Below are 25,147 nucleotides of genomic sequence, written 5' to 3'. Positions count from 1 at the left end.
GTCAGAGCCTAAGGGGAGAGGGGAATGGGAAGCGACTGCAGATGGGTATGGCGTTTCTTTTTGGGGTGACCGAAATATTCTTGAATTAAGATAGGATGAGAGTTGGAGAACTTTGTGATCATGCTAAACTCCCCCCCCCACTGAATTGTATACTTTATTTTTGTCTATTTATTTATTTTGAGAGAGAGAGAGAGAGAAGGAGAGGGAGAAAGAGGGAGGGAGGGAGAGAACATGAGCAGGGGAGGGGCAGAGAGGGAGAATCCTAAGCAGGCTCCACTCTCAGCACAGAGCCCAACACTGGAGCTCCATCTCACGAACCTTGAGATCACGACCTGAGCTGAAACCAAGAGTCAGCTGCTCAACTGACTGAGCCACCCAGGCGCCCCGGAATTGTATATTTCAAAAGAGTGACATTCATGGTAAGTGAATCACTTTTCATTTTTTCAACAAGGGAGAAAGAATATACGAAGAGATTCTCCTGTAAAAATTGTGAACTCCCCTGCCTGAGCAGAAGGGACTGGGGATGGGATGAGGGGCAACAGTTGACTGCATGGATGAGTTTCAAGAGGTGAATGGATAGAATAAAATAAAAGCAGTCTGGCTGTGGCTGAAAAGAGGGGCGGCACTGAAGGAATGTTCTGGTAGGAATCAGAGGCGGGGCCATGTGCAGAGGCAGGAGGGAAGAAGCATAGGAGGAGCACAGAGGATGGCGGATGATCTGCATGAGGCCAGGATCAATCACACGGACCACAGACGGGCAAGGGGCAGCACCCTTCTATCCCCCAGGACACAGGGGAGGGGGCAGGATGGGCAAAGATACAGAAGAGGTAGGGGTGAGGAGAGAGGGGGGCCTTATTTTGTGCCCGATGGCCTTTACTGTCTCTGTGGAGGAGGAGGCCAGGTCTCTGGGGCCAGAGAGCAGAGTGGGGGTGCTTGGAAGGGAAGGAGGGGGTCTGGGAATCATGGTGAGGTTGGGAAGGGCCTCCTCATGGAATCAGAAAAGGAACCAGTGACGCACGAGAGGCTGCTGAGTAATCCTGAGGTTGGAAAGGCACTTTGGTGATTTTCACATCCATTCCTTGGAGCCTGAGTGAGGCTCTTTGTGTGCTGGGGACACTGTGCTATTGATGGCTGGTAGCTATCGGCTGCGGCCATACAGGGGTCGGCCTGCCTGGGCGTCTGCATCACTGTCACCGAGCGGGGAGGACGTCGTGGGGGTAGAGGTGCACAGCGCTTGCAAAGGAACACGGGTGATGGTGCCCAAGGGAGAGGCCCCTGCTCTGGGGAGTCGCTTCATCTGTGGGGCGGGGACTGAATGGTCAGGACTTCAGCCAATGCTGTGGTCTCCGACCTTCCCAGCCAATGCCACGTTTTTGACAACTATTCACAATCAAAGTTCAACACCCTCACTGCATTTCCAGCCACCTCGCTGCTGCCTGCTGTGGCCCCAAGGGCTCTCCATGACACCCAGGGATGCCATCGGATTTGACTCTCAACAAACAGCATGGAGGGAGGTAGTCGTTCAAGAAGGTGGAGAAGCCAGGCACAGAGCAGGACTTCGTCCACGTGCCCTTGTGCCCTTGGCCCTTCTCTGGGCTGGTGACTGTCCTCCAATCTGCAGCCTGCAGACCTGCCTGGGGTCCCTGGCTGGGGTGTGAGTCAGCTCAAACGACGGGCCCCCTCCTGCTGTATGGGTGCTGTTCCCAAGCCTGACCCATCAGCATCTGTCCTGCCCTTTTAGCAGTCACCGTGCCCCCAATCAGTCACTCTGCCCCCAATCAGTCACAGACAAAAAGGGTTTGTCTTTTCTTTTTCATCAAGGGTTCTTGAACCAGGTTTTTTCCCAGAGGAAACCAGCTGTGGACCTCATTCCAAGCCACCTATTCCACATTATCTGACTTGTCCATGAAGTGTTCATAATGAGATCTGTGTACGCCTTGGACAAACTGGGGATCCTGTCAGACTGTGCTGAAGAATGGACAACCAAAGTCAGGTGAAACATTGTCCCTGCCCTCAAGAAGCTCTCACTCTTGGGGAGGTCGGGCCAGACCATCTGAGGACTGTGGTGTGATGCGGACCTAGGACTGAGCGTCTCAGAGGTAGCTATGTCAGAGTGATCAGGGAAGGCTGCCTGGAGGAGATGGGGCTTAAGATAAGTTCTCTTCCCTCTCTCTAGGTTTATGCATGCATTTTTAACTACCTTATATGCGTGGTTTTGCATAAAGAAATGTAAATAATTTTATCAAAAAAATTTTTTTAATATTTATTTTTGAAAGGAAGAGAGACAGAGCATGAATGGGGGAGGGGCAGAGAGCGAGGGAGGCACAGAATCTGAAGCAGGCTACAGGCTCTGAGCTGTCAGTGCGGAGCCTGATTCGGGGCTCGAACTCATGAGCCGTGAGATCATGACCTGAGCCAAAGTTGGACGCTCAACCGACTGAGCCACCCAGGTGCCCCCAAAATAAACGATTTTTAAAAACATGAGAAATATTTTAATATCAAAGAAAGAAGAAAGTCTCCGTGATTTTGTTTGATGAACCGGGGGATAGAGAAATTCACTCTCGTGCCGTGTGGCCCCTTTGCCATGCTTACTGGGACCGCCGATGGTAACTGGGGACACGTGTGTCTTCACTCTGGGTCCCACCAGGACTTTGACCAGAGACCCTATCTTAAACTGAGTTCCGGAAAAGGAGTCTGGTTACAGCAGCACAGAGATGCGGAATGGTGTGAGCTGTAAGGGCCCGACAGCAGCTCAGTCTGGCTGGAAGGCAGGGAGCCTGGCACATAGTGGCTGGAGGGGAGCCAGGCCTTCTGGGCTAAATCAGGGAGTTTGAACTTTATCTCAGAGGCTACTGGGAGCTACTGAAGCATTTAAGCCGGGGCAGGACAGAGCTAGCAGGTGGAGGAGGGATAGTGGAGCCCAGACTGGACCGGGGAGGCTGGCTGGGAGGGCGATCAAGGTTAGGGTCAGATCCAAGCGTGGCAGAGATGAAGAGTTGGGGGTGGCACAAGGGACATTAAGGGGGCAGAACTCTCAGCCCTGCAGACATGGGGTGAGGCTGAGTGGGAGGGAGAACAGCAGGACCCTGGGAGTCTGGCTCAGGGAACAGGGGAGGGGACAGGAGCAGCAGCAATTGAGGGAAATGATTTTAATTTCCCTTCTGCCGAGGGTGTTGAGGTACGTTTTGTGTGTGTGTGTGGGGGGGGGGTCTCAGGAGCTATGTAGGGGTCCTGCCAACACAAGCCACACCGAGCAAACACGAATGAGTTTGGGAAGCCCATTCTTTAAGATCAGGCAATGATGCCACAGTCTCTCATTGCCCCACCTCACAATTTACCTCAAGAGGCTCTTTTTAAAAAAATATTAAAGTTTATTTATTTGTTGAGAGAGCGAGTGAGCATGAACGGGGAAGGGGCGGAGAGAGAGGGAGAGACAGGATCCCAAGCAGGCTCAGCGCTGTCGGCACGGAGCCCAACACAGGACTCGAACTCACAGACTGTGAGATCATGACATAAGCCCCAAACCAAGAGTTGGCCACTGAATCGACTGAACCACCCAGGCGCCCCTACCTCAAAAGGTTCTTAGAGGGGCCTGTCGCCCTGTCAGCGTGGAGCCTGCTTGGGTTTTTTTTTTTTTTCTCTCTCTCTCTCTGACCCTCCCCTGCTCATGCTGTCTCTCCAAAATAAATAAAAATCTCAAAAAAAAAAAAAAAAAAAAAAAGGTTCTTAGAAACCAACACGAGGTTTCCCAGAAGGAATTTGGATTCAGATTCTGCTAGGGTATAAGGAGAACCCACCGCTGAGTGAACACCTTCCTGGCACAGGCCTCAAAGGGTTGCTTACAGAGATGTCTGGTCACTTGGCAGGAATAAGTCTGGGGCTCCCTCTGGGGTCATGTGGCCCCTTTTCTGGAACCCCTATTTTTTTAAGTAGCCATTTGTCTGCATTCTGTGGCCTGGGTGCTGTTGTGTCCTGGGATTTCTCCACACTCACCCCCAAGTCCTGTCCCTTTCTGCATGTGAATGTTTCAGGGTGTCTCCACCTTGATGTGAGCAGTGCAGGGGCGTGGTGGCGGGGCGGGGGGGCAGGTCAGCGGGAGGGAGAAGGATGGGGAAATTGGGGTCTGGGTGAACTCCCTCTCTACCCGCCACTGTGGTTTTTGGTTTGAATGGAATTAAGAGTACTGGGTTTATAAGAAAAACATTTTTTTTTATTTATTACATTTATGTCCTATTGTATTATCTGCTGCCATTTCTTTTTCTAGAATGTCTGCCTCCAAAGCCAAACACATGAGTGCACGTGTGTGTGCAAACATGCACGCATGCACACAGACACAAGCACACGGGCATTTTGTGCTTAACCGATACTCTGGATTAAATCAGACTGCTCACATCGTTGTATCATTACATGACTGAGTTGACCAGACATTAGAGAGGTCAAGGTAAGCCTCTTAACCAGGTGAAGAAGGAGAAGGAGAGCAAAGTCTCTCTCTGCAGCCAGCCTGGCCCCTTGGGGGTGAGAAACTGAGGCGTGTGGCAGGTTTTCCCTGGGAAAACAGCGCCTTGGGCTCCCCGTGGCCTACAGGAGGGTCTGGGTCACTCGGCCGGTCACACAGCCTTCCCCGGGGTCTGGTCTGCCCACTCTCCTCAAACCCGAGGGCAGGCTGTGCTCCTGCCTCCTCTCTCCCTGGAGCTCCCCACCACCGCCCCATTCTGGCCTCCCCGGCCTTGGCGCTCAGCGCTGGCGGTGCCTGCTGCCTTTTCCTTGTTGAGAGCAGGGCCGGACTCTCGGAGCCTGGTCCCAGCACCCGGCACAGGCCGGTCTTTACCGAGCGACCGTGCTGACGACGTCGGCAGAGAGGGGCCGGGTGCCCGTCTCAACAGGTCACCATCTCCCATAAAGGGGGGCCGCGCAGGCCACTCGCTGTGGCTGAGGTGGGCCACAGTTTCTCTGGGGCCGCCTGGCTCGCTTGGGGAAGCATGCGGCGGGTTATGTCGCCACCTATCGCCTGGTTTGCTCGGCAGAAGTCAGCCGGGGCCTCCCTTCGGGCTTGGCTTGAGAGGGGAAAGAACTCAAGCCCTCCTTCTGAAGACGGCACCCGGCCCTGGGCGGAGACAGAGAGGGAGAGGTTCTTGACAACCCGGTGGAAAGTTGGAACCAGGTCCTCGCCCGGCTCCGGCCGCACGGCCTGGGGCAAGCGCTTCCTCCCCTGGGCCTCGGCCACCTTCTCTCCGATGACGACGCCGCCCAGGGCCGCGGGTGCTGGCAGGGCTGGAGCGGGGAGAGCAAGGCTCCCCGAGCTGGGGCTGTGCGGAGGGAGCCCCGTGGAAGAGGCGGGCCGCTCCCGGTTAGTTTCGGAACCTCCCTAAGCCACTTTCCTCCTCCCTTGGCGCGCTCACCTCCCAGAGCCGCGGCGGGAATGAACGGAAGCCAGGCCGCGAGGGTCCCGTCATTACCCTGCCACCACACTGCCCGCCGAGCCGCGGGGAGGCTGAGTTCGTAACGCCGCCCGACGCACACCTCTCGCGAGAACGCAAAGACCAAGCCGCACACGCGGCCCGTCAACCCGGCTGTCTGCGCGCGAGAGGACACGGGGACGACGGGGAGGAAACGGGGGACCCTGCACGGGTCGGTGGTGGCGTAATTACATCTATTGTCTGCACCAGAACTTACAGAGGAGCCTAAACCGCCAAACCCACGTGAGGGAAAGAGTGGTTTCCCGAGCGCCGACTGCGTGACGCGGCCGGACGAGGCCGGTGCCACCTGGGAGGCACCTTAGTTGCCTCGTGCTGGCCTCCCGAGGAGCCCTCTCCGAAGTTTCTTTGGAGATCAGCCACATACGAGCTGGTTTCCTTGTCCTTCGGGGGCCACACGTCCCCCTGGCAGAAAGAGAAGACCCCAGTGTGCCGCTCGCACGCGCACGGTGACGCCCGCCACGTTCCTACAGTCCCAGCTCCGTCCTTGCCGCCGGCGGGCACCGCAGCCCGTTCCCTCAGCATTGGACCACACTGGCCACACACGGACACATCGCAGACATACAGAAGCCCTCAGAACACAACATGGAGCCCCCTGTCTCCCACGCCTGCGCTTGCCAGAAGGGCCACTGGGAAGTCTGAGGGGCTTTCTTCCAGTTCTTAGTCACATACGTATATTCAAAGTCCCATGTGTCGTTAGGTTCCGTCTTGGTCGAAGCCACAAAGTGTCCCCAGGACAGCGGCACTGGGAGCTCTCTCGCCACTCCCCTTCGAAGGACTTCCGGTTGCTCCCAGTTTTGCCACGGCCCCAACCAGTGGCACAGGAGCCGCGCCTTTAGTCTGCAAGCGTAAGTGGTCTCAAAGGACAGAGGATTTATTACAAGTGGGACCTGCCGGGTTGAAGAGTGTGTATTCCAACTCGTCGTGCTTCCGAACGGTCTTCCCAAGAGGCTTCAGCCCAGCGTGACCTTCCTGAAACACCCACCTGGGACCACTCCTCTGCTAAAGCTTTCGGCGAGTATCCCGAAAGGAAAAGCTGGGGAAAGAGGCCGAGAGGGGAGCGGGCGGTGATGGGGCGGCTCCCACCGCTCGAGGGTGCTGTGTGCACCACACACGTGCGTACGTGTGCGCCCACGCTGTGGGGGGTGCAGGCAAGGCTGGGACAGGAGTTAAGCAGCAAGAACTGAGGGAGAGGAGGTCGGTGAAGACTGAGGAGTGAAGACACCAGAGTGGCACTGAAGACAGCGGGGCTGTGCGGCCACCCCGGAGGCCAAAGAGGAGAGCGCAGGTGGGTGGATGGCTTTGCTGGGTGCGGAGGCAGGGCTGGGCGAGGTGCTGTGCAGGGTTGGGGGGGGGTGGTTTTGGTCTGGAGGGGTTGAGGGAGGTCTGACTCCAGGTGATCCCAGGTCACGGTCATGAGGTCTGGAGCTGATCTGGGAACCATCGGCAAGGTTTCCGCAGCTTCTCGAGAAAACTGTTCTTCTGAGGCTACCAGAGGGGTCACCCAACCCAGGGAGGCCTCTCAGCACCCTTTCTCCCCAGGCACAGTGGGAGGGCCCAGCCTGCCCCGGGAAGACTTGGCTTTTTGCAGAGGGTGGGGACACGGGCCAGGTGCCTCTTGGGTCAGGAAACATGTCCGGCCCTGCGGTCTGGCTGGGTCACTTGTGAGGCCTTGGCCGTTGGCTGTGTGGACTACACATGTGAAGTTCCGGGAGTGATTCTGAAGAGTGAGGGGTGGGGCGTGGTAATAAGAGTGAGACCAAAGGGCTGCCCGAGGGTTGGGAAGAAATCAAGAGCTTCCAGCTCGGAAATTCAGGGAAGAGCCTAAGAGGGAAACGCCCGCTGGATCTGACTGCCCCACAGGTCAGGGTGAGACACCGGGAAGGCAGTGGGCTGGGGAGTAACTGGCAGCAAGAGTGAAGCCAGTGTAGACAACACCCTTGAGGAAGGTCGGCCAGGAAGGAAGATGAGGGTCGGGAAGGATGAGGAGGGAGGGCACAGGGTTGACAGAAGGACCCAGGGGCAGCGTGGCCCGGCGCATTTGTGTGAAGACCGAGACAAAGCTGTGGGGTGGCCTGCGGGGCTCAGGGCCAGAGCCCGGACGGGGCACCTCCCGCCTCAGCACCCGCAGGGAGCCAGGCCCCAGCCCAGGGGGAACCAAATGGGGGATAGCTGGCTCCAGCGTTTCTACTGGATTTGTCCTACAGCAGCACCTCCCCACAGAAGGGAGGTTTCAAGGGAACCCCCATCCCAACGCGTGGGCATCTCATTCCTGGGTACGTCAGGAAGAAGTGCTCTGGAGAAGAGACCCAGTTCTGCTCTTGCCGATCCCCTTGGTCTTAACGAGCAGCTGTCCCTCTACCCCCCCTACTGACTTCACAAATTTAGTTGAATTCACACAATGTATACTGGATCTTGCCAGGACAGGGAAAGGTTTTATTTATTGACAACGAAAACATGTGTAACATAATTCTCTCTCTAAAACAGAAAACCCCATAAAATACACAAAGCAATCTCTATCTGTATTTACCCAGGGACATTAACAGCCGGAAGGGGGGCTGAGACTGGGAGAAAAGCCAAGGACTAATTCCATTAAAAAAAAAAAAAAGAAAAAGAAAAAAGAAACTGAATTTAAAAAAAAATAGCATTTTCCTGCTTGTCAGTAGCTGCACTTCCCCCTACTCCGTGTATGAAAACGTGAAACAGAAAACAGCACCTGTGAAAACACACTTCAGCCGTGCCAGGCAGAGATGAGGCAATGGCCCAGGGCTGGGGAATTCCTGCCCCGACTTCCAAGCAGGTCCCTGCAACACAGTCTGCCCTGGGCAGTTCTTTCCCAAAAGCCCCCCGCCCCCAACGACGACGGACAACTCCAGCAGCCTGGCTCCTCTTGTTTGAAGTTTAGTCGGAGAACCTAGGAATCAGGCACAGCAGTTAGGAATCCAACAGGGCTCAGTTGCCCCACACTGAGCCCTCAGCTGCAAGGGCCACAGGCGGTCACAGCCACCCATCAGAAGGAGCCAGAGCCGGTCGGTCCCAGGTCTGTGGTGACGACACTAGACGGGGTCGGGGAACAGATGCATGGCTGTAGAGCCCCTACTGGATGAGCTCTGGGAAACGGTAACCGATTAACATGGCGGCTCTGAAAGGCGAAATCACGAACACAGGACAGTCTCAGAAAATCAGAACAGAAAGGACCCTCACTTCATCCAGCTCAACTTCATTTTTCAAATGAAGCCCCAAAAATAAAAGACTAATTTTTGAATGCAGGTAGAGCCTTATTCATTAGAATTTCTCAACTGTTCCACAAGGAATGACACTTCCTTAGCCATTTAAAGATGTGAAAAACACCCCGAAGAGTCCAATATAGAAGCAGCTGCTTCTCAGTGGGATACCACCAAAGACCTGTAAAACACACTGGGCAGCACGAGCCACCAGGATGTCACCACACTAAGAGCCTGGACAAACGTTTCCCAGGCAGCTCCATGGCACAACCGCCATCACACTCCACACTGGTGCAAAGAGACAGGGTGGCGGTTTATCCAGAACCAGAAGACCGCAGTTCAACTCCTGGCTGCCACTACTTCTGGTCTGTGCTCCTGTTTCCTCATCTATAGACCGTGCACGATAATATGAACTTCACCAAGCTGGTACGATCGTGACAGTTATCTGAAGGAGGACATGTGACAGATGCCATTATAACAACTACTGATGGTTCTGCAGTCTTTGCCCACCATCCCTCCTCCCTGATCCCCTGGCACTAAACACTGGCCCCAGAGCTGCAGAATGTGGGTTCACAGAGGGCTGGGAGGCTGGGTGTGCATTCCCAGCACTGGGGCAAGCAGATGTGCCAGTAAGGATACTGCCTCCACTCCCTTCATGCAGGACAGCAGTTTCTGAGGGGAGGAGAAGCCCGCGTGGGACGCTCCCCCTGGTGCAGGAGCAGCAGCCCAGAGCAGGGAGGGGAAGGCCAACGCTTCCTCCTCCAGTTGTCCATCTTGTCTCTCATTTAAATCTATGAAGAACGCTTTTTGTTCCTATAAATACTGTGGAACTCTTCTCATTATAAGCCTTTGTTGGCTACCTTTATCCCAAATTACAGAAAAACATGGCACCAGTAAAACATGGCCATGAACTGTGAGATCATGACCTGAGCTGAAGTCAGACCCTTAACCAACTGAGCCACCCAGGCACCCCTATTTATTTTTAAAAGTGAGCGAGCATACACCCAAGAGGGGAAGGCACAGAGAGAGACACAGAGAGAGAATCCCAAGCAGGCTCCATGCTGTCAGCACAGAGCTTGATGTAGGGCTCAAACTCATGAACTGTGAGATCATGCCCTGAGCTGAAATCAAGGGTCAGATGCCTAACCAAGCGAGCCACCCAGGTGCCCCTGGAGAAGCTTTTTAAGAAAAGAGGGACTGTTGTGGCTGCCCTGTGGGGAGGAGATTGAAGGGGCATGAGAACTGCATGGGGAGAGCAAGTCTCTCTAACCTAGGCTCTCAGGCTGCTCTGCCCAGCACACTGAGGTGGGAGCTGCAAAGCGGGTCCAGGCCTTCAGAGACTGGCAGCTTCACTCTTCTGTTGGGCAGCGCTGTGCTGCCCAACATGTATCCCCATGTATTCCTCCACAAACCCAAGCTGCCACACCAGAGCAACCACTCTAAGGTCGTCACACTGGACAGGCCACGTGTGGGCTCCAGTCAATAGTCCACACACGTGCCTGATTAGAATGAGGCCCCTTCTCTACAGCCCCAGAGGTAGGAGGTGTTTGCTGCACCGTGCCGGGCATCGAGACAAGGGAGGGATGGGGTGGGACCACACAGGATGCGTGAGGGCAGAAACATCAAAAGCACTTTCCTGTCCAAACCCAAGCGAAGTTATGAAGAAACAATAGGCTGGCAGTAATCTCATGAGGACCTCTGATGCAATCACACCGAGAAATGTCTAGCTGTGGGGCCAAAACCAACCTGACATCACCTCTGATCACTTGCAACTGCTGTCCAGCTTGAGGCCTAACAGGACTTCAGAATCTACCGATGAAACAAGACAGAGCTCAAGCCCCAGAATCAGTAAGGGGAGAGGGAAACCCACCAGAGCATCCATGGAGCATGATTTAGTCATTCCACTATGAATGCTACCGTTTGTTGTACAAACGTGAAGAGTCAGTCTACCATTAAAGTGTAAGAAGCAGTTAATTTACCCTGTATAGATGTGAACCCTTTGTTCTGGGTATTATGAGTCCATAAACAGAAATTTGGGTACAACTATTTATTACTGTTTTTTAAAGATTTTATTTTTAAGTAAACTCTACACCCAATGTGGGGCTCAAACTCATGACGACCAGGAGTCGCTTGTTCCTCTAAGCTGGCCAGGCTTGCTAGGAAAACTATCTGTTATTTATTTATTATTGTGAGAGAGAGACAGCACGAGTGGGGGAGGGGCAGAGAGAGGGAGAGAGAGAAGCCCAAGCAGGCTCTGCACTGTTAGCACAAAGCCTATGCGGGGCTCAAACCCAAGAACTGTGAGATCTTGACCTGAGCCAAAACCAAGAGTCAGACACAACCGACTGAGCTACCCAGGCGCCACTCCTCCCCGCCCCCCCAGGAAAACTACTTTAGACATTTGAATAAAAAATAAAGATGTATATCCCCAATTCAAATTAAGGATGGAAATAAACTGCCAATAGTTTAGAACCCTAAACCTAAAAAAAGAACTGTAAAAATACTAGAAGGAAACAAGACATTACTTGCTGGCCAAGGGGAAGCATAAACAGACAAATGAGAGTAATGGAGGAGAGACAAACTGATGAGGCCCCTCTTACAGGTAGTCTCACTCCCTGTCCCCCAACTCCATTCAACAGCAACATGCTCTTCTGACTGAACCAGCCAGGTGGCCCCTGAAATGTATTTAAATGCATATTACATAATACAAAATACATAATTCTATTTGTGGGAAACACTGCATATACACCCACATTCTCAAATATTCACAAAAAACCTTCAGGAAGGACACATATAAAACGTCAACACTGGTTACCTCTGGAGTGTGGGCTTGGGGACTGAGAGCTTTTACTTCTCAACCTTTTTAAAAAAAAAAGCCTATAAGCATGTAGCATTTTCATAATTTAACTTTTACTACTGACACACAGCTGTCAGTATGGGTGGGGTGAGTAGAGGAAGCAGCACGCAGAATGCTGATCATGGTCAGATGGGTAATGCATACATGGGGAGGTCGACACGCCATCCTTGCTACCTTTAAATAGGTTTGAAAATCTCCATTTTATTATTACTATAGCTTGAAAATAATCAACTGAAAAAAAAAAAACCCCGTCTCAATCTAGTTCGTATCCTGTGCAGTGACTTCAGACATAAATGCTGTGATCAATATTCATTCAGTGTGAACACGTTCCCAGGAACGGATGGTAGAGAGAACCGCCAAGATCAGACACTGGGATTTTAGGAGGTTCAGGTAGTTGAATTTTCACACTGGAACCAATAAAAAGTAACACTTGAGCACAAATAAAAAGATACCAAAATAGAAAAGTTCACATTTTGCAAAACCAAATCTCGTAGCACACGGAGGCACAGTCAGAGGAAAAGGTCAGCATGTCTCCAGGGCTCACAGAAAGATAAGCTCAGAGACCTGCGAAGACAAAAGCGGCCCCACTTAGGCAGGGAACCCAGACCACGTTCCAGCAAGCAGACGCCCGCTGAATACATTCATACTCAACAAGCGGCTTCCGAGGAGCGCAGAGCCAGGCCTGGGGAAAAGGCAGTCAATGTGAAAGAGAGACTCAAGTGAGGATACAATCGGTGTCTACAATAGCTGCACACAAAAGTGAGCAGTAACCAGAGAAGAGTGTGAAAGTGTAACAGAGGAGCCTGGGAGGTGATGTAATCCTGGAAGCCCGAGCCGGAGGCTGCAGAACCCAGGATGTGGAGGCTGGAGGCGGGAGTCCAAAGCCCTGGCCTGGGCAGGGTGAGCAGGGTTCCCACGGCGTCGGGTGCCAGACCCACCCGGTCTCCCTGCCCTCTCCGGCAGCACTTCTGTCTAGTGCCGCTCAGGGAACCAGAGTGAAGGGCCCACCTTGAGCGGCATCTGTGAGATACACCCGTAATGGTGGGTCGTTGAAAAAAGTGATGAAAGCTGTGGATCCCTCTTCAAGATCCCAGCCAATGCACAAACATTGCACATAAAGGTGAAGATTCACAGATCCTCCTGGAAGCTGTTTAACTGGTTCTCTTTCCCCAAAAGCATTACTCAGCCCATCGGAAGAACCTAGCCTGGGTATCTCAAGTAATTCCATGGTGGGGAGAATTATTTTAGAAGGAGCCACAACCCATTCACACTCTTGTGACGTGCTGATCTGGCCTATAAGGTCCTCCAATCTGCCACTCCTGCTCCTGCCACCCTGCCAGGCGGCTGTTCAAAGCAGACACTCGCTGCTGGGCCCTCCTTCGACTGCCCCTGCTTCTGTGGCTCCATGCTGACTCCTACTATTGCTGGCCTCTTGGCCTCCCTGGTGGTCCTCCAGCTCAGCAATCTGCCCCTTCCCTGGGCCACATTCCTCTACTTCTTAGTGCCGGCCTGAGTCAGGGGCCATACAGTGGTGTTCCCCGCCGCTGGGAACCCTTTCAAGCTCTGAGTGGTCCCTCCAAGCCCACCCTTTCTAGGCTAAGCTGAACCAAGCATGCCCCAGTCCAGTGGAGATGGCCAGGACCCACAGCATAGCCCTGCTGCACTTCCGATGACAACGGTCAGAGCTTATGGCCATCAACCTCCACGGTGCAAAGGTGGAAGCAGCAGGGCATGTGGTCCAAGGGGTAAAAAGTGCCACCCAACTGCTACCTTTGTTTCAAAATAAGGTTTATATCATTTAACATGTGAGGTTTCTAGTACCATCCAACCCCTCTCCTCACACAAAAAGGTCTGGAGAAAAGGCCTGCGCTGCCATGGACCACAGACCAGCTGCATCCACATGACCTGGGAATGCTAGAACCCTAAATTCTCAGGCCCTACTGCCCTGTGGAACCAGAAGCTCTGGAAGCTGTGCTCACACTCTACCCTCTCGCTCCCGCTCACTCCACACCCACAGTGCTCTTGCCCTTTGTTCCCGCTTCTCCACTGCTGCCCGGGTCACCGTAAGTTGCCATTGGCAAATCCAATGAACATTTTTCAGGCCTGGTCTTTTGAGTCCTCTGTGCTGCTAGATTTGACCCTGCTGGTTACTCTTTGAAATCCGAGCCCCTAGTCGGTCTGCACCTTTTCTGGAGTCAGAGGCCCTCTGAGAAGTGACGGCAGGCACGGATTCTGGGGATACACACAGCTATTCGGGGGTTCGTGGATGCCATGATGCCCACCATAGACTCCTGACTAAACCTCCTGTTCTACTTTGCTGTTTTCACAGTGGCTCGTTCTCCTCCTGCTTTCTGTCCTCTTTTCTCAGCTCAAAGCTGGTACTCCGGGGTCCAACCCTGGCCTTCCTTCCTCTTTCTACCCCTCCTCCTGGGTGACCTCATTCCCATTCCTGGGCATACTGCCCTGCAGATACTTGTGGCTGCCACCTGCTCTCCAGCCCTCCAGCTGTCTGCTAGCCACCCCCACCTACATGTCCTGTAGTCACCTCAAATTCCTCAATGCTATGTTGACGGCTTTGAAGATGAAGAAAGGGGCCACTAGCCAAGGAATGCAAGCAGCCTCTACGGGCCATTTGTTCTAGTGGCAATAGGAGTACAGAGGAATTTGCTCTATCCTCATGGATATCACAGTAAACTCACCTACCTCCTGCCCCAAAAAAGAAAACCACAAACAAGCCCTATGATAGATCAGGATGCCAACAAGAATTGTAGAGAAAATGCCCGCATCTGTCTCTCACAGCCTTTCTGGTTTCGAGTGTGAAAATGACCGTTGTGGGTGTGGTCACAACAGGGCAGACTGTGTCCTCTGTGCTAGAGGTGATTTTTGCTCATAGCTCCCTCCCTTTGTCTATTAGATTTGAAAACCGTTCACCGGATTCTTGAAACTTTGGGGCTCATCCCAGTTCCTCTCGGCTTCACCCCCATGTTTCTAGCTTCTCTGCAAAACCCTGAGGAGGGCAGCCAGGAAAACCAGCTAAGACTGTCTTCTCCCTCAGGTGTCCCAAGACACTAAGACACTTGATGATCATTCCTTATTGCTTAGCCTCTCTCCGTTCATTATGTGCGCCTGTACCCTTGTTCACCTAGATCGGTGTCTGGGATTACATATGCCTGGAGGCAGGGTTTATGAACCGGGTTAGGAACCCAAGAAATTAAAACGGACTAAGCCAACATCTGACAGAACCTCAGGAAATACACAGTGACCCCTACAGATCCGATCACTTCATCCTACACATGATGCGATCGAAGCCCAGAGGGGTTCGAGGACTTTGCTACAGTCACAGCAAGGGAGTGAAGACGGAGAAACCCAATTTCCCATTTATCAACCCTGCAGTGAATGGTAAAGGGCACTTCCACAATTGCAGATTTTGAAAATTAGAAAAAGGAACCTAGTGATCTCCTGCAATTTAATTAAGTAGCCCTCACTGATACCTCATGCACAGAGAGCACAGAATGGACTGAAGTAAACCTTAGGAGGAAGCAGGTTTCAGGCCCATCACAGGTGCCAAGAGAGGATGTGAAGAGGAGTGAAGGGGCCAAAGAAACTCTGCCAGGGGAAATGCTTTCCCAGGCAGGGGTAGAATGAAAAGGTGCCAACCTGAGTGGAGTTATTTATAGTCACACAACAAAGGGATGACTTCAGTGATACCTCCTGAGCTGGGAGAAAAGGCATTTCACAGATATTCAAAAGATCAAGGGACTGTGTCTAACAGTTTGCCTGAAAAACCGACAGGGCCCTCATCTGACAACAAGGGAGCGCCTGCCTGGCCCAGTTACCCTGGGGAAAATACAACTACATTTTGAGGAGAGAAAAAAAAAAGTTGGAGATTCAGAGGAAAAAAAAAAGTGGAGACTCAGAGGAATAAAGTCAGAATAATAATATATAAAATTACAAAAATACCTTTAAATGAGTTATTTGTTCAGGACTCAGACGAGTCTAACTGGAGGCATGAAACATCCTTATAGACTCAAGCGTCGATTTGTGAGTTTCTTCTTAATCTCTTTGGGAAGAGGGGGATCAAAGAGATTCCCCATCTAGATCCAGTCACATACTGGATATGGGGAAAAGACGATTTGCTCCTAGGGTTTCCTGGCAACGGACTAGCCCGGCCGGACACAGGAAGGCTATTTTGGAACGAGGGAACCCCTGACCCCAGAGGACATCTCTAGCTTCTGTGGTGCCACCAAGCTCTGTGGGGCCTGCTGCTTTAGTGCTCACTTCAGGCCAACTCTCTGAAGCAGGACGAAATCTCAGAATTTCAGCGAACAGGAATGTACTCTCTGCAGCATGGCCTTTATTTCCACCTGAGCCTCCTGGGAGCTGCTCTGGCTTCCCAGAAAACATTCTTCTTCTTTTTTTTTTCTTTTTTAAGTCTGTTAAGATACTCTTTCCCTGAGGCTGGCCACACAACATGGCTCAATCCTCTTAATTCTACAGCTCAAAGGCTTCAGCTTAAGTATGGAAAGCAGGAAAAAAAGGAAGAAATTCTTAAACATCTAAGTGAGGGAGAAAAATCCATGGGCACCTGGTGGTAACACTCCAACTGAAGAGAGCTGCTGAATATATTTAAAGCTTCAGATATCATCTGGGGTTTAGATTTCAAATCCAATGAAAATGGTCAGAGTTGTTTATTCATAAGCACAAAGACCTCCACAGGGAAAGGATCTAATTCTCTGAGCTTCATGCCTTTCCCAATCTGTAAAGTGGAAACAATCATTTCTCCCTCAGGAATGTCGGAAAGATGAATGGGTTTGAGAACAGACCTACAATAGTGCTCGGACTCCAGGAAGAACTGTTGAAAACCCTTCACTTGGGGCACTCCTGCTAGCTCATTACGGAGCTCGGCCTTCCTCCCATAGGTCAGACAGAAGCATAACGTGAATTCCAAAAGCCATACAGAAACAGTGACATGTGTAACTATATCAATAGGCAAAACAGCTGGGAGAATATTTCAAATTACATAACATTTAATTAACATCCTTCACATAAAAAAGGGTTTTTACAAATATAAAGACCCAAAACGAGAGCAGGCAAAGGAGATCAAGAGGCAAGTTGCTTTAACAGTAGAGAGAGCCAATTAAAAACACAAAAAGCCGCTCAACTTCACTAGAAATTGGCGATGTACAGTTAAGATAATGTAGCACTTGTGTCCGCTGTTTCAGCCAGAAAAATCCACCTGAGGAAAAAATTTGGGGGGAAACTATTGTTAAGAGCTGGGGCCCAGTGCAAATCCCCTTCCTTCTGGTATTTAAGGATCTCAAAGCATTTTGATTGGTTCCCACCTGCTCAGCCTTAAGAGTGAGTGAGTGGATACCCTGCCCGGGTATACAGAAGTTTTTTATTTTAAGTTTATTTATTTATCTTGAGAGAGACAGAGACAACATGAGTGGAGGAGGGGCAGAGAGAGAAGGAGAGAGAAAATCCCAAGCAGGCTCCGTGCATCAGCACAGAGCCCGACGCGGGGCTCAAACTCACAAACCATGAGATCATGACCTGAGCTGAAAACGTGAGTCTGACACTTAACTGACTGAGCTAGCCAGGCTCCCCTAACAGAACTCCTGATCAATTTTTCTATTGCTACGTTCTAAAGTGTGAACAGGCAACCAAAAAACAACTGTGGAAAGTCTGCAACATGAAACATGGAAAAGAGAAAGATGAAAGCAAGTAAGCAGAAAAATAAACATTTCAGAGAACAAAAGAAAATGTGCAAGAATGGTCCTTATTTTTTAGAGGTACATAAGGAAATGGGAAATCCTTGTGGATGAAATGACAGTATTATTAGGATCCACTTCAAATTACCCCGACAGTGCTAGGGGTGGGGAAGAAATGGGTGGGGTCACAGATGGAAACACTGGTTCTATGTTGATACTATTAAACCTGAATGCTGAATACATGGGGGAAATCCTATTATTCTACTTGTCTAAGTTTGAGATGTTTCATAATACAAAGGTGGAGAGAGAGGGAAACTATAAAAGAGGGAAATCTGAAAAGATCTCGTGGTTTCAAATATTTGCTGAAATGAAAAAAAGCCAACAGGAGAGAGTTGGAAATGAGGTATGTTTCCTGGCAGGAGGCAGGGCAGTGAGGGAGTTAAGAGAGACAATTTTACAGAAAGGTAAAGGTTTATGGGTGGCTCAGTCAGTTAAATAAATGTCCGACTTGGGCTCAGGTCATGACCTCATGGTTTGGGAGTTCCATGGTCTCTCATTGGGTTCTGTGCTCATAGCTCAGGGTGTGGAGCCTGCTTCAGATTCTGTGTCTCCGTCTCTCTCTCTCTCTCTCTCTCTCTCTCTGCCCCTTCCCTGCTTGTACTCTCTCTCAAAAATAAGTATTTTAAAAAATGTAAAGAAACATAAAGGATATAGAGGATCCCTGCAGAAGGTCTAACATCCAACCAACAGGAGTCCTAGAACAAGAAGAGAGGGAAAAAGAAGGGGGGAAATGTCATTAAGGAAATATAGAAGAATTTCTTAGCTCTCAAGAACATGAACCTCTAAAATTAAGGTACCTATGTGAAGGACTTGAGCATCTGGGGGCACCTGGACACACACTGAAATTTTAGAGGAGTTAAGAATAAAGAGATACATTTTTACCAGCATCTGGAGTTGAGGAGGAGGAGCTCGGAGAAGGGGCAGGACTACTGACAGGAGTGGCATTGGGGGTGGAGGTGCCTGAGGGGAAAGCTGTGAGGGCTAAGTCGGGAGGGATGCACAGTCTTAGAGTGGAGATCTTGTAAGTGGGGTCTGGGGGTGGGGATAGTTACCGTGGGAGGCAAGTCCTAATAGGGGGCTCGTTTCTAATGAGGAAGGGAGCTTTGAAATGGGGGATAGGTTCTAACTAGGGAGGGGATTCTTTCGTTCTAAAATCTACACCAAGCTATAAAGTGTGTAATCAAGTGTGAACTGGACACAGAAGGAGTGGAAAAATTTATCTATTATACATCCAATTTTTGGATGTTATTTGAGAATATCCACACAAGGAAGTAAACCAAGAAAAGAGAGCCAGTAAATAGTGGATTCGGCCCAGCAGATAAAAGAAATCTCAGAATGGCAGTTATGCATCAGGCCTATGGAACATTCTCAACGGATTGGTACACAAAATGGGAGATTTTTAAGAGGGAGGTCCCTGAGAAGAAAGGGAAGTCCCAGACTAAATGGTATCACAGAGTTTTAATATGTAGGATTTTTAAAGTTTATTTTTTGAGAGAGAACACATGCACAAGTGGGGGAGGGTCAAAGAGAGAATCCCAAGCAGGCTCTGAGCTCTCAGCACACAGCCCAGTGAGAGGCTCGAACTCACAAACCATGAGATCACGACATGAGCCAAAAATCAAGAGTCAGACACTTAACTAAGTTAACTGACCAGGCACCCCTGGCACCAGAGTTTTAAAGAGGTAAGGATAAAGGCAAACAGTTCAACAAACAAAAACAAAGGCATTTAGAAATTGTAGGGAAAACAAAAGCTCTTAAACACACACACACACTACATTGGGTTTTCAGTTAGTAATATTCTTATCACACAAAGGAAGCATAGGTGATACTGTCCCTAAATTCACCTATTTTTTAAACTATTTATTTTGAGAGAGACAGAGCACAAGGGAGGGGGGAGGGGCAGAGATAAGAGGGAGGGAGGGAATCTGGGGGGTGCTCTGTGTGGAATCTTATGCTGGGTCCGATCCCGTGACCCTGCGATCATGACCTGGGCCGAAATAAGGAATTGAACACACCACTGAGCCACCCAGGCACCCCTGAATTCACCTATTTTAGGTCAACCATTTAAAAAAATTTTTTTTTCTTCAACATTTTTATTTATTTTTGGGACAGAGAGAGACAGAGCATGAACGGGGGAGGGGCAGAGAGAGAGGGAGACACAGAATCGGAAACAGGCTCCAGGCTCCGAGCCATCAGCCCAGAGCCCGACGCGGGGCTCGAACTCACGGACCGCGAGATCGTGACCTGGCTGAAGTCGGACGCTTAACCGACTGCGCCACCCAGGCGCCCCTAGGTCAACCATTTAAACAGCTGAAAATAGCTACGTTGCTCACTTTACATCTCTTTTCCAGACACGATAGAAGTACGGCAACGGTCTCAGATGCTGCTAGCATGTCAGGACAAGAAGGACACACTCAAGCTCTAACTGAAGAGAGCAACACAAGGCACAGAAACAGAACTAGGAAAAAGGTTAGAACACTACCCCAAGTGTTTCCAATTAGGTCGGCACCTGTTATGAAAGCCCTCTGGTGGCCCCGGTGAAACCACCAGTACTTGGGAGGGAGCTATGGGAGGTCTCCACCAAGTAGGTAGCTAGGAAACGTCTAGTTGTCAAAGTCTGAACACCGTTAAGTACACGTGCAGGAACACTGCATCCACTGCACTGCAAACCACAGGTTTGTTTGCAGCTTCAAAACAGCTTATCATACACCAGCTCGGGGTTTGCTATAAACCTTCAGGCCTTCCAAAGTGCAGGAGTCGAAAGGTTGACTTCCATCTTGACCTCTTAGATCACCCCAAGAATACGCCCACCCAGAAGTACGTGTGTGGTCGACATACCCTCTGGAGATCCACCCAGAGGAAAAAGGGTGCCGCAATGGCAATGCCGTGTTGCTCCTTTGCACCGTGGAGATGCCAGCAGAGCAGCAGCCGCAAAGAGATGCCTCGTTCAACCCGCTGCCTCCGCTAGAGTGAGACAGAAGTCACACCCTGCAGAACAGTGAGAGCTGCAACAGCTAAATACCCTTGATGGGCATCTTCCCTCGAATCTGCCCCTCCCCTTCCTCCCCTTTGTGTTCTGAGACAAGTGGCTTTCTTGCTTCAGTCATTGCTCCCCCGCCCTACTATGCAGCGCTAAGAAGGGAGCCACTCGTGGGACTCAACACACGGTAACAGGCCAGAGTCCTGCTTCAGGAGTTTTCAAGCTGGAGCCCTGGCTGGTATAGGAAGAAGAGGAAGGTGTGGGGGTAGGGAAGAGCCCGCTCTCAAATAGAAAGGCTGCGAAAGGACACTTGGGCACTCTACAGGAGAGCATGAAGCAGAGGAGACAAGGTTGTTGAGGCCTTCAGAACCGCAGGTGTCCACCTGCTCAAGTACTGGCTGTTCAACTCCGATTCTGTGAGTGCCCCAAATCCCTTCAGCAAATCTCTTTTTTAGCTGATGCTCGTTGAAGACAGGTTTCTGTCACTGGCAATAATGAGGGTCCTGACAGCCAACACAAGAGCCAGCTTGGAGGATATGGTTTCAAAAAGGCTGGTTTAGCATTTCGGCTATTTTACACTTGATCCAACCAACATTTACTGAGTGCCAATTATGTGCTGGGCAAGCTTCCAGACACTAGAAAATACAAAGACAGAAAACACACGGTCTCTGATCTCCAAAAATGTAGTCTGTTATAAGCGGAAACTTCGAGACTGTAATTAAGAGAACACTCATTCCACCAGGAGGACCAACATCTTATAAGACAAGATGCAGACAGATGACTAGTATTTAACATCTTGGAAAACAAGAACCAATTGTGTCAAAACTAGGTTGTCGAAAGAATCTTAAAACTTGTTAAGTGATAGAACACTGAAGACCCAAAAGCCAAAATATGTCACAATCTCAACAGTAGTGGCAGTAAGACAAGAATAGACATTTTGCAGGCTCTAGGCCCTGAGCTGTCAGCACAGAGCCCTACACTGGGCTCGAACCCATGAACTGTGACATCGTGACCTGAACTGAAGTCCGATGCCTAACTGACTGAGCCACCCAGGCCTCCCAATAATGGCCATTTTAGACTCAAACACAGTCATTCCTAATTTGACAAAACACCCAAAACTTAGGAATATCTGGGAAACCATCTAAAAACTCATCAGGTCCAAAACACCTTCGAGACGGAGAAAGCTGGGGGGTTAGAGACAACGATGAGGAGCTGCCCTGCTGGATTTTCCAAGATCTGTTTCCAGGACAGACCCTGGAAGAACTGGGTCTCCACTAAATGGTACGACATGCCAGATGACACGACAGTCCAAAACGTCTGGCAAAAAGCCAGCAAACCTCTCTTCCTGCTGGACATTAACAGTAGCCAAATAGGAGAAGTATTCTGGCTCACGTCTCAGTTCAGAAAACCCACTAATACTTCAATGTCCCTGAAAGACCCAAAGGCCAGGGTCACTGGGTCAGAGCTTGTGATAAAGGCAACATTTACTTCTGATACCGACTGGTTGTTTTTGACAGGGCAGAGAACAACAGCTTTTAGATCACTTGCGAAAATGTCTGGGATGAATAGGCCTTTTCACTGCCTTCTTCTCTCCAATCTCTTTTGTAGAGAGATGTAGGTAGCAACAAAGGAGAGATTTATTACCATGAGCCCATTCGGCAGCTGTTTTCTTGTTGCTCCTTGTTTAACTTCTCTCAAGAGAGCTGAGTTATCTACCCAGCAAAGCAGGTGTTTAAGGCAGGTGATTTTGTTTCCATTAATTTTCTTAAGTAATAGTAAACCAGACTAGAGAATTATCTCATGAACTCACAGGGGAACCTTAACCCTGTGCCTGCTAAATCACAAGGCATCTGCTGCAGCAGGAAAGTTAGGTTGTGATCCCTGGTGGTTCCAACACCTTCAAATCTCTCCGACTGACAGTAAGCAGAACTTAAGAGTCACAGCTCATTCCTACTGCCCAACATCTGGATTTTGTCTTAACAATGTGTTAGACATAAAGTGATGCTGGAGGCTTCCAGGAAAAAAAACAGATTAAGAAAGGCATTACTCTTCATTGCAAAGCCCAGATAAACCATCACATTAATGACTATACTCAACAGTTTCATGTTCTGAGCTACTGGGAGGGAAAGGTTAACATAAAACATGGAAAAAATTTTTAATTTTAAGGCTTAAGACCGCCTCCACCTATAAATTGAATCTCCAGCTCTGGAACTTTCCAATCTTCACCATGATCATCTTCATGAGGAGGCCCATGGTATGTGCACTCTACACAGTCACTGTGCCATTAGCTTCCCACAGGAACTTTCTACCCCTCCCATCTATACTCACTTGTAGACAGCCACTATTCACTAGTGGGTTGAGGAGAACAACCATCCTTCCATATACTGGACAAAATCCTGAAGCCTTGCATGCTTCAGCCCTTTGATTACCTTCAATTTTCTCCTACTGTAGAGCCATTATCATAAGCAGCGAACATTCGGTGACACATTTCTTTCTCTTTATCTGTGTAGTCCCTGTAATAGCTGGAGACAAAAATACACTTTAGAGAAAGTCTGTCTTTGTAGGAGGTGACATCTGGTGGCTAGAATACTCCACTCAGGTCCAGAAACATTGAAAATTCAGCAAGCCCTGAACTGAATCTGGAGGCGATGGAAGCCGGACGTGTAGGGGAACCAGGAGAGGCTCCCAGGGAAGGGCTGTTTAAGAAGCACATGGACAACCTGAAGCCCACAATCTGAGAAGATGACAACCTTAAAGGCTGGAGCCACTGTAAGGGCTCCCAGGCCGAGTCTTCCCAAATTGCCTCATACTCGGTGACCTCTGATTTATCTTGAGATTTCTTTGCTAAATAATGGTCAGATTCCAAAATTTCTACATCGGACTTGTAAGTATCTTCAAAGGATACACTTATTATTTTTGGCACCTAGGTGGGACAGGATACTTTTAAAAACCACAGAAGAGGGGTGCCTGGCTGGCTCAGTCAGTAGAACATGTGACTCCTGATCTCCGGGTTGTAAGTTCAAGTCCCATGTTGGGTGTAGAACTTAGTCTACTTATGTAATAAATATTTCAGTTTAAAAACAATCAGAAAAGAGATTTCTGGACAGTCTTAAAAGGTCTGAAATACAACAAATGGATTCAAGTGTAAGGGGTGCACACAGGATTTTTTTTTTTTTTAACATCAAGGGGCTTCAACTAGCAATCCAGATGAAATGTTTAATGTCAACAGGAGTAGAGAATCTTACCAGTAGAGAAGAATAAAAAAATAATACCTAAGAAACTGGACAGATTATTATGGACAACTCTTATTTATATGCTGATATAGTCAAAGTAGAAAACTTTGAAAGTAACTTCTGTAATCACAAAAAGCTACACTGCTGAAAGACTGGTACTGGTATTATTTGGATAACAAAAAGTCACCCTCTGGGTATGAATTAGACCTGAAAGATCCACTGCAGATCAAACCAGGATCTACAAGACACATTTCTGCATTCTGTTAAGAACAGTGGTTTTCAGTTGTGGCAAGTAGGGGAAAGTATCTGAAGAACAAGATTACACTGTTTCAAAAAATTACACTGGCCCGCCTGTTATAGAGTGCTTACTTTGGGGGTAAGGGGTGGGGAATAGGGAGATGGGATAGGATCCGGATTTGCAGTTTTGAAGTTTGTCCCAGGCTCCTCAGTGGGAGCTGTTGGTTTAGCACTTCTTAAAGCCAGCTCTAGGGGGCACTGCCTTGTAACACGCTCCACACAACATTGCCAAATAGTCCTTCGCCAGGTGGACAGACATGAACCGCAGCCCCAAGGCTCATCTCTCTCTCTTTGGTTCGCACTCCCGCAAACAGAGGTCTCACCTGGCCAGTTTCTTCAGCTCGTTATTGATGTCATGATTGAAGGGCTGTTCCTTCTGGGCTCGGACTAGAAAATCTCGAGCCTTCTGATACTCAGTCATGATAAGACAGGCCTGTCAAAGGATGGAGTTTTAAAAACACACTTGGTTAGGAAAGACAGTGTTTTTCTAGGGCCCAAGTTGAACATCACCACTACCTTTTCTTGGGCATTCGTTCCCCAGTCCCTGCCCTCCAACACACCTGTCCGCACCGGAAGAGGGCCTTGGCATTCTTCCGGTCAATGATCAGAGCCTGTTCTCCATAACGCAGGGCCGTGGCGGGCCGCTCCAGCTTCAGGTATGTAAAGGACAGGTTAAGGAGGACAAGAAGCTTGGCTGCTTCCACCAGGTGCTGCTCTTCAGGGGGTGCTGATCGCCGGTGAAGCAGCAGCAAGGCCTGTGGACAAGGAAAATAGGAAGTCAAGAGGAGGTATGTAATCTTGCTATTAAAAGCCCTAAGAATCCAGAAAAAAAAAATGTATTAGAGCTAAAAAAAAAATGAGTTCAAGATCAACACAGGAGAGTTAGCTGTAAGTCTATGCTCCAACAATAAACAATCCAAAAATGAGGACAACAACTCCATTTACAATAGCATCAAAATGAAGTCACGACAAATTTAAAATGCAAGAACTGTATACTGGAAACTACAAAACACTGTTGAAAAAACTAAAGGCCTGGGGCGCCTGGGTGGCTCAGTCAGTTAAGCGGCTGACTTTGGCTCAGGTCATGATCTCGCGGTCCATGAGTTCGAGTCCCGCGTCAGGCTCTGTGCTGACAGCTCAGAGCCTGGAGCCTGTTTCAGATTCTGGGTCTCCTTCTCTCTGACCCTCCCCCGTTCATGCTTTGTCTTTCTCTGTCTCAAAAATAAATAAACGTTAAAAAAATTTTTTTTAAAGGAAAAACTAAAGGCCTAAATGGAAATACATTCCCTGTCCACGGATAAGACTTAATAG

General features: G+C 49.7%; 1 protein-coding gene and 1 long non-coding RNA gene across 8 annotated transcripts in view; one reads left to right on the top strand and one right to left on the bottom strand.

The window, feature by feature from the left end:
• Nucleotides 1–25,147, bottom strand: part of FKBP6 (FKBP prolyl isomerase family member 6 (inactive)) — a 71,286-nt gene that overhangs the window by 34,993 nt on the left and 11,146 nt on the right. Inside the window, exons 6-9 of one of the 7 annotated variants that reach the window (XM_006942035.4) lie at nt 24,397–24,591; nt 24,160–24,269; nt 22,736–22,828; nt 7,888–9,143 (exon numbers count right to left, since the gene is read on the bottom strand). In XM_006942035.4, the coding sequence (XP_006942097.1) occupies nt 22,738–22,828; nt 24,160–24,269; nt 24,397–24,591 (396 nt within the window). In that variant the 3' untranslated portion in view covers nt 7,888–9,143; nt 22,736–22,737. The other 6 variants (XM_006942036.4, XM_006942037.4, XM_045048055.1 and 3 more) reach the window with 6 other exon arrangements.
• On the top strand, nt 4,997–24,704 carry LOC123382626. The gene is made up of 2 exons (XR_006591263.1): nt 4,997–6,762; nt 19,678–24,704. It is a non-coding gene; the product is annotated as an uncharacterized LOC123382626 (long non-coding RNA).

The sequence above is a fragment of the Felis catus genome, chromosome E3 (assembly GCF_018350175.1).
Source record: "Felis catus isolate Fca126 chromosome E3, F.catus_Fca126_mat1.0, whole genome shotgun sequence".
In the NCBI taxonomy this organism is placed as follows: domain Eukaryota; kingdom Metazoa; phylum Chordata; class Mammalia; order Carnivora; family Felidae; genus Felis; species Felis catus.
This window is presented reverse-complemented; position numbering and strand designations above follow the sequence as displayed.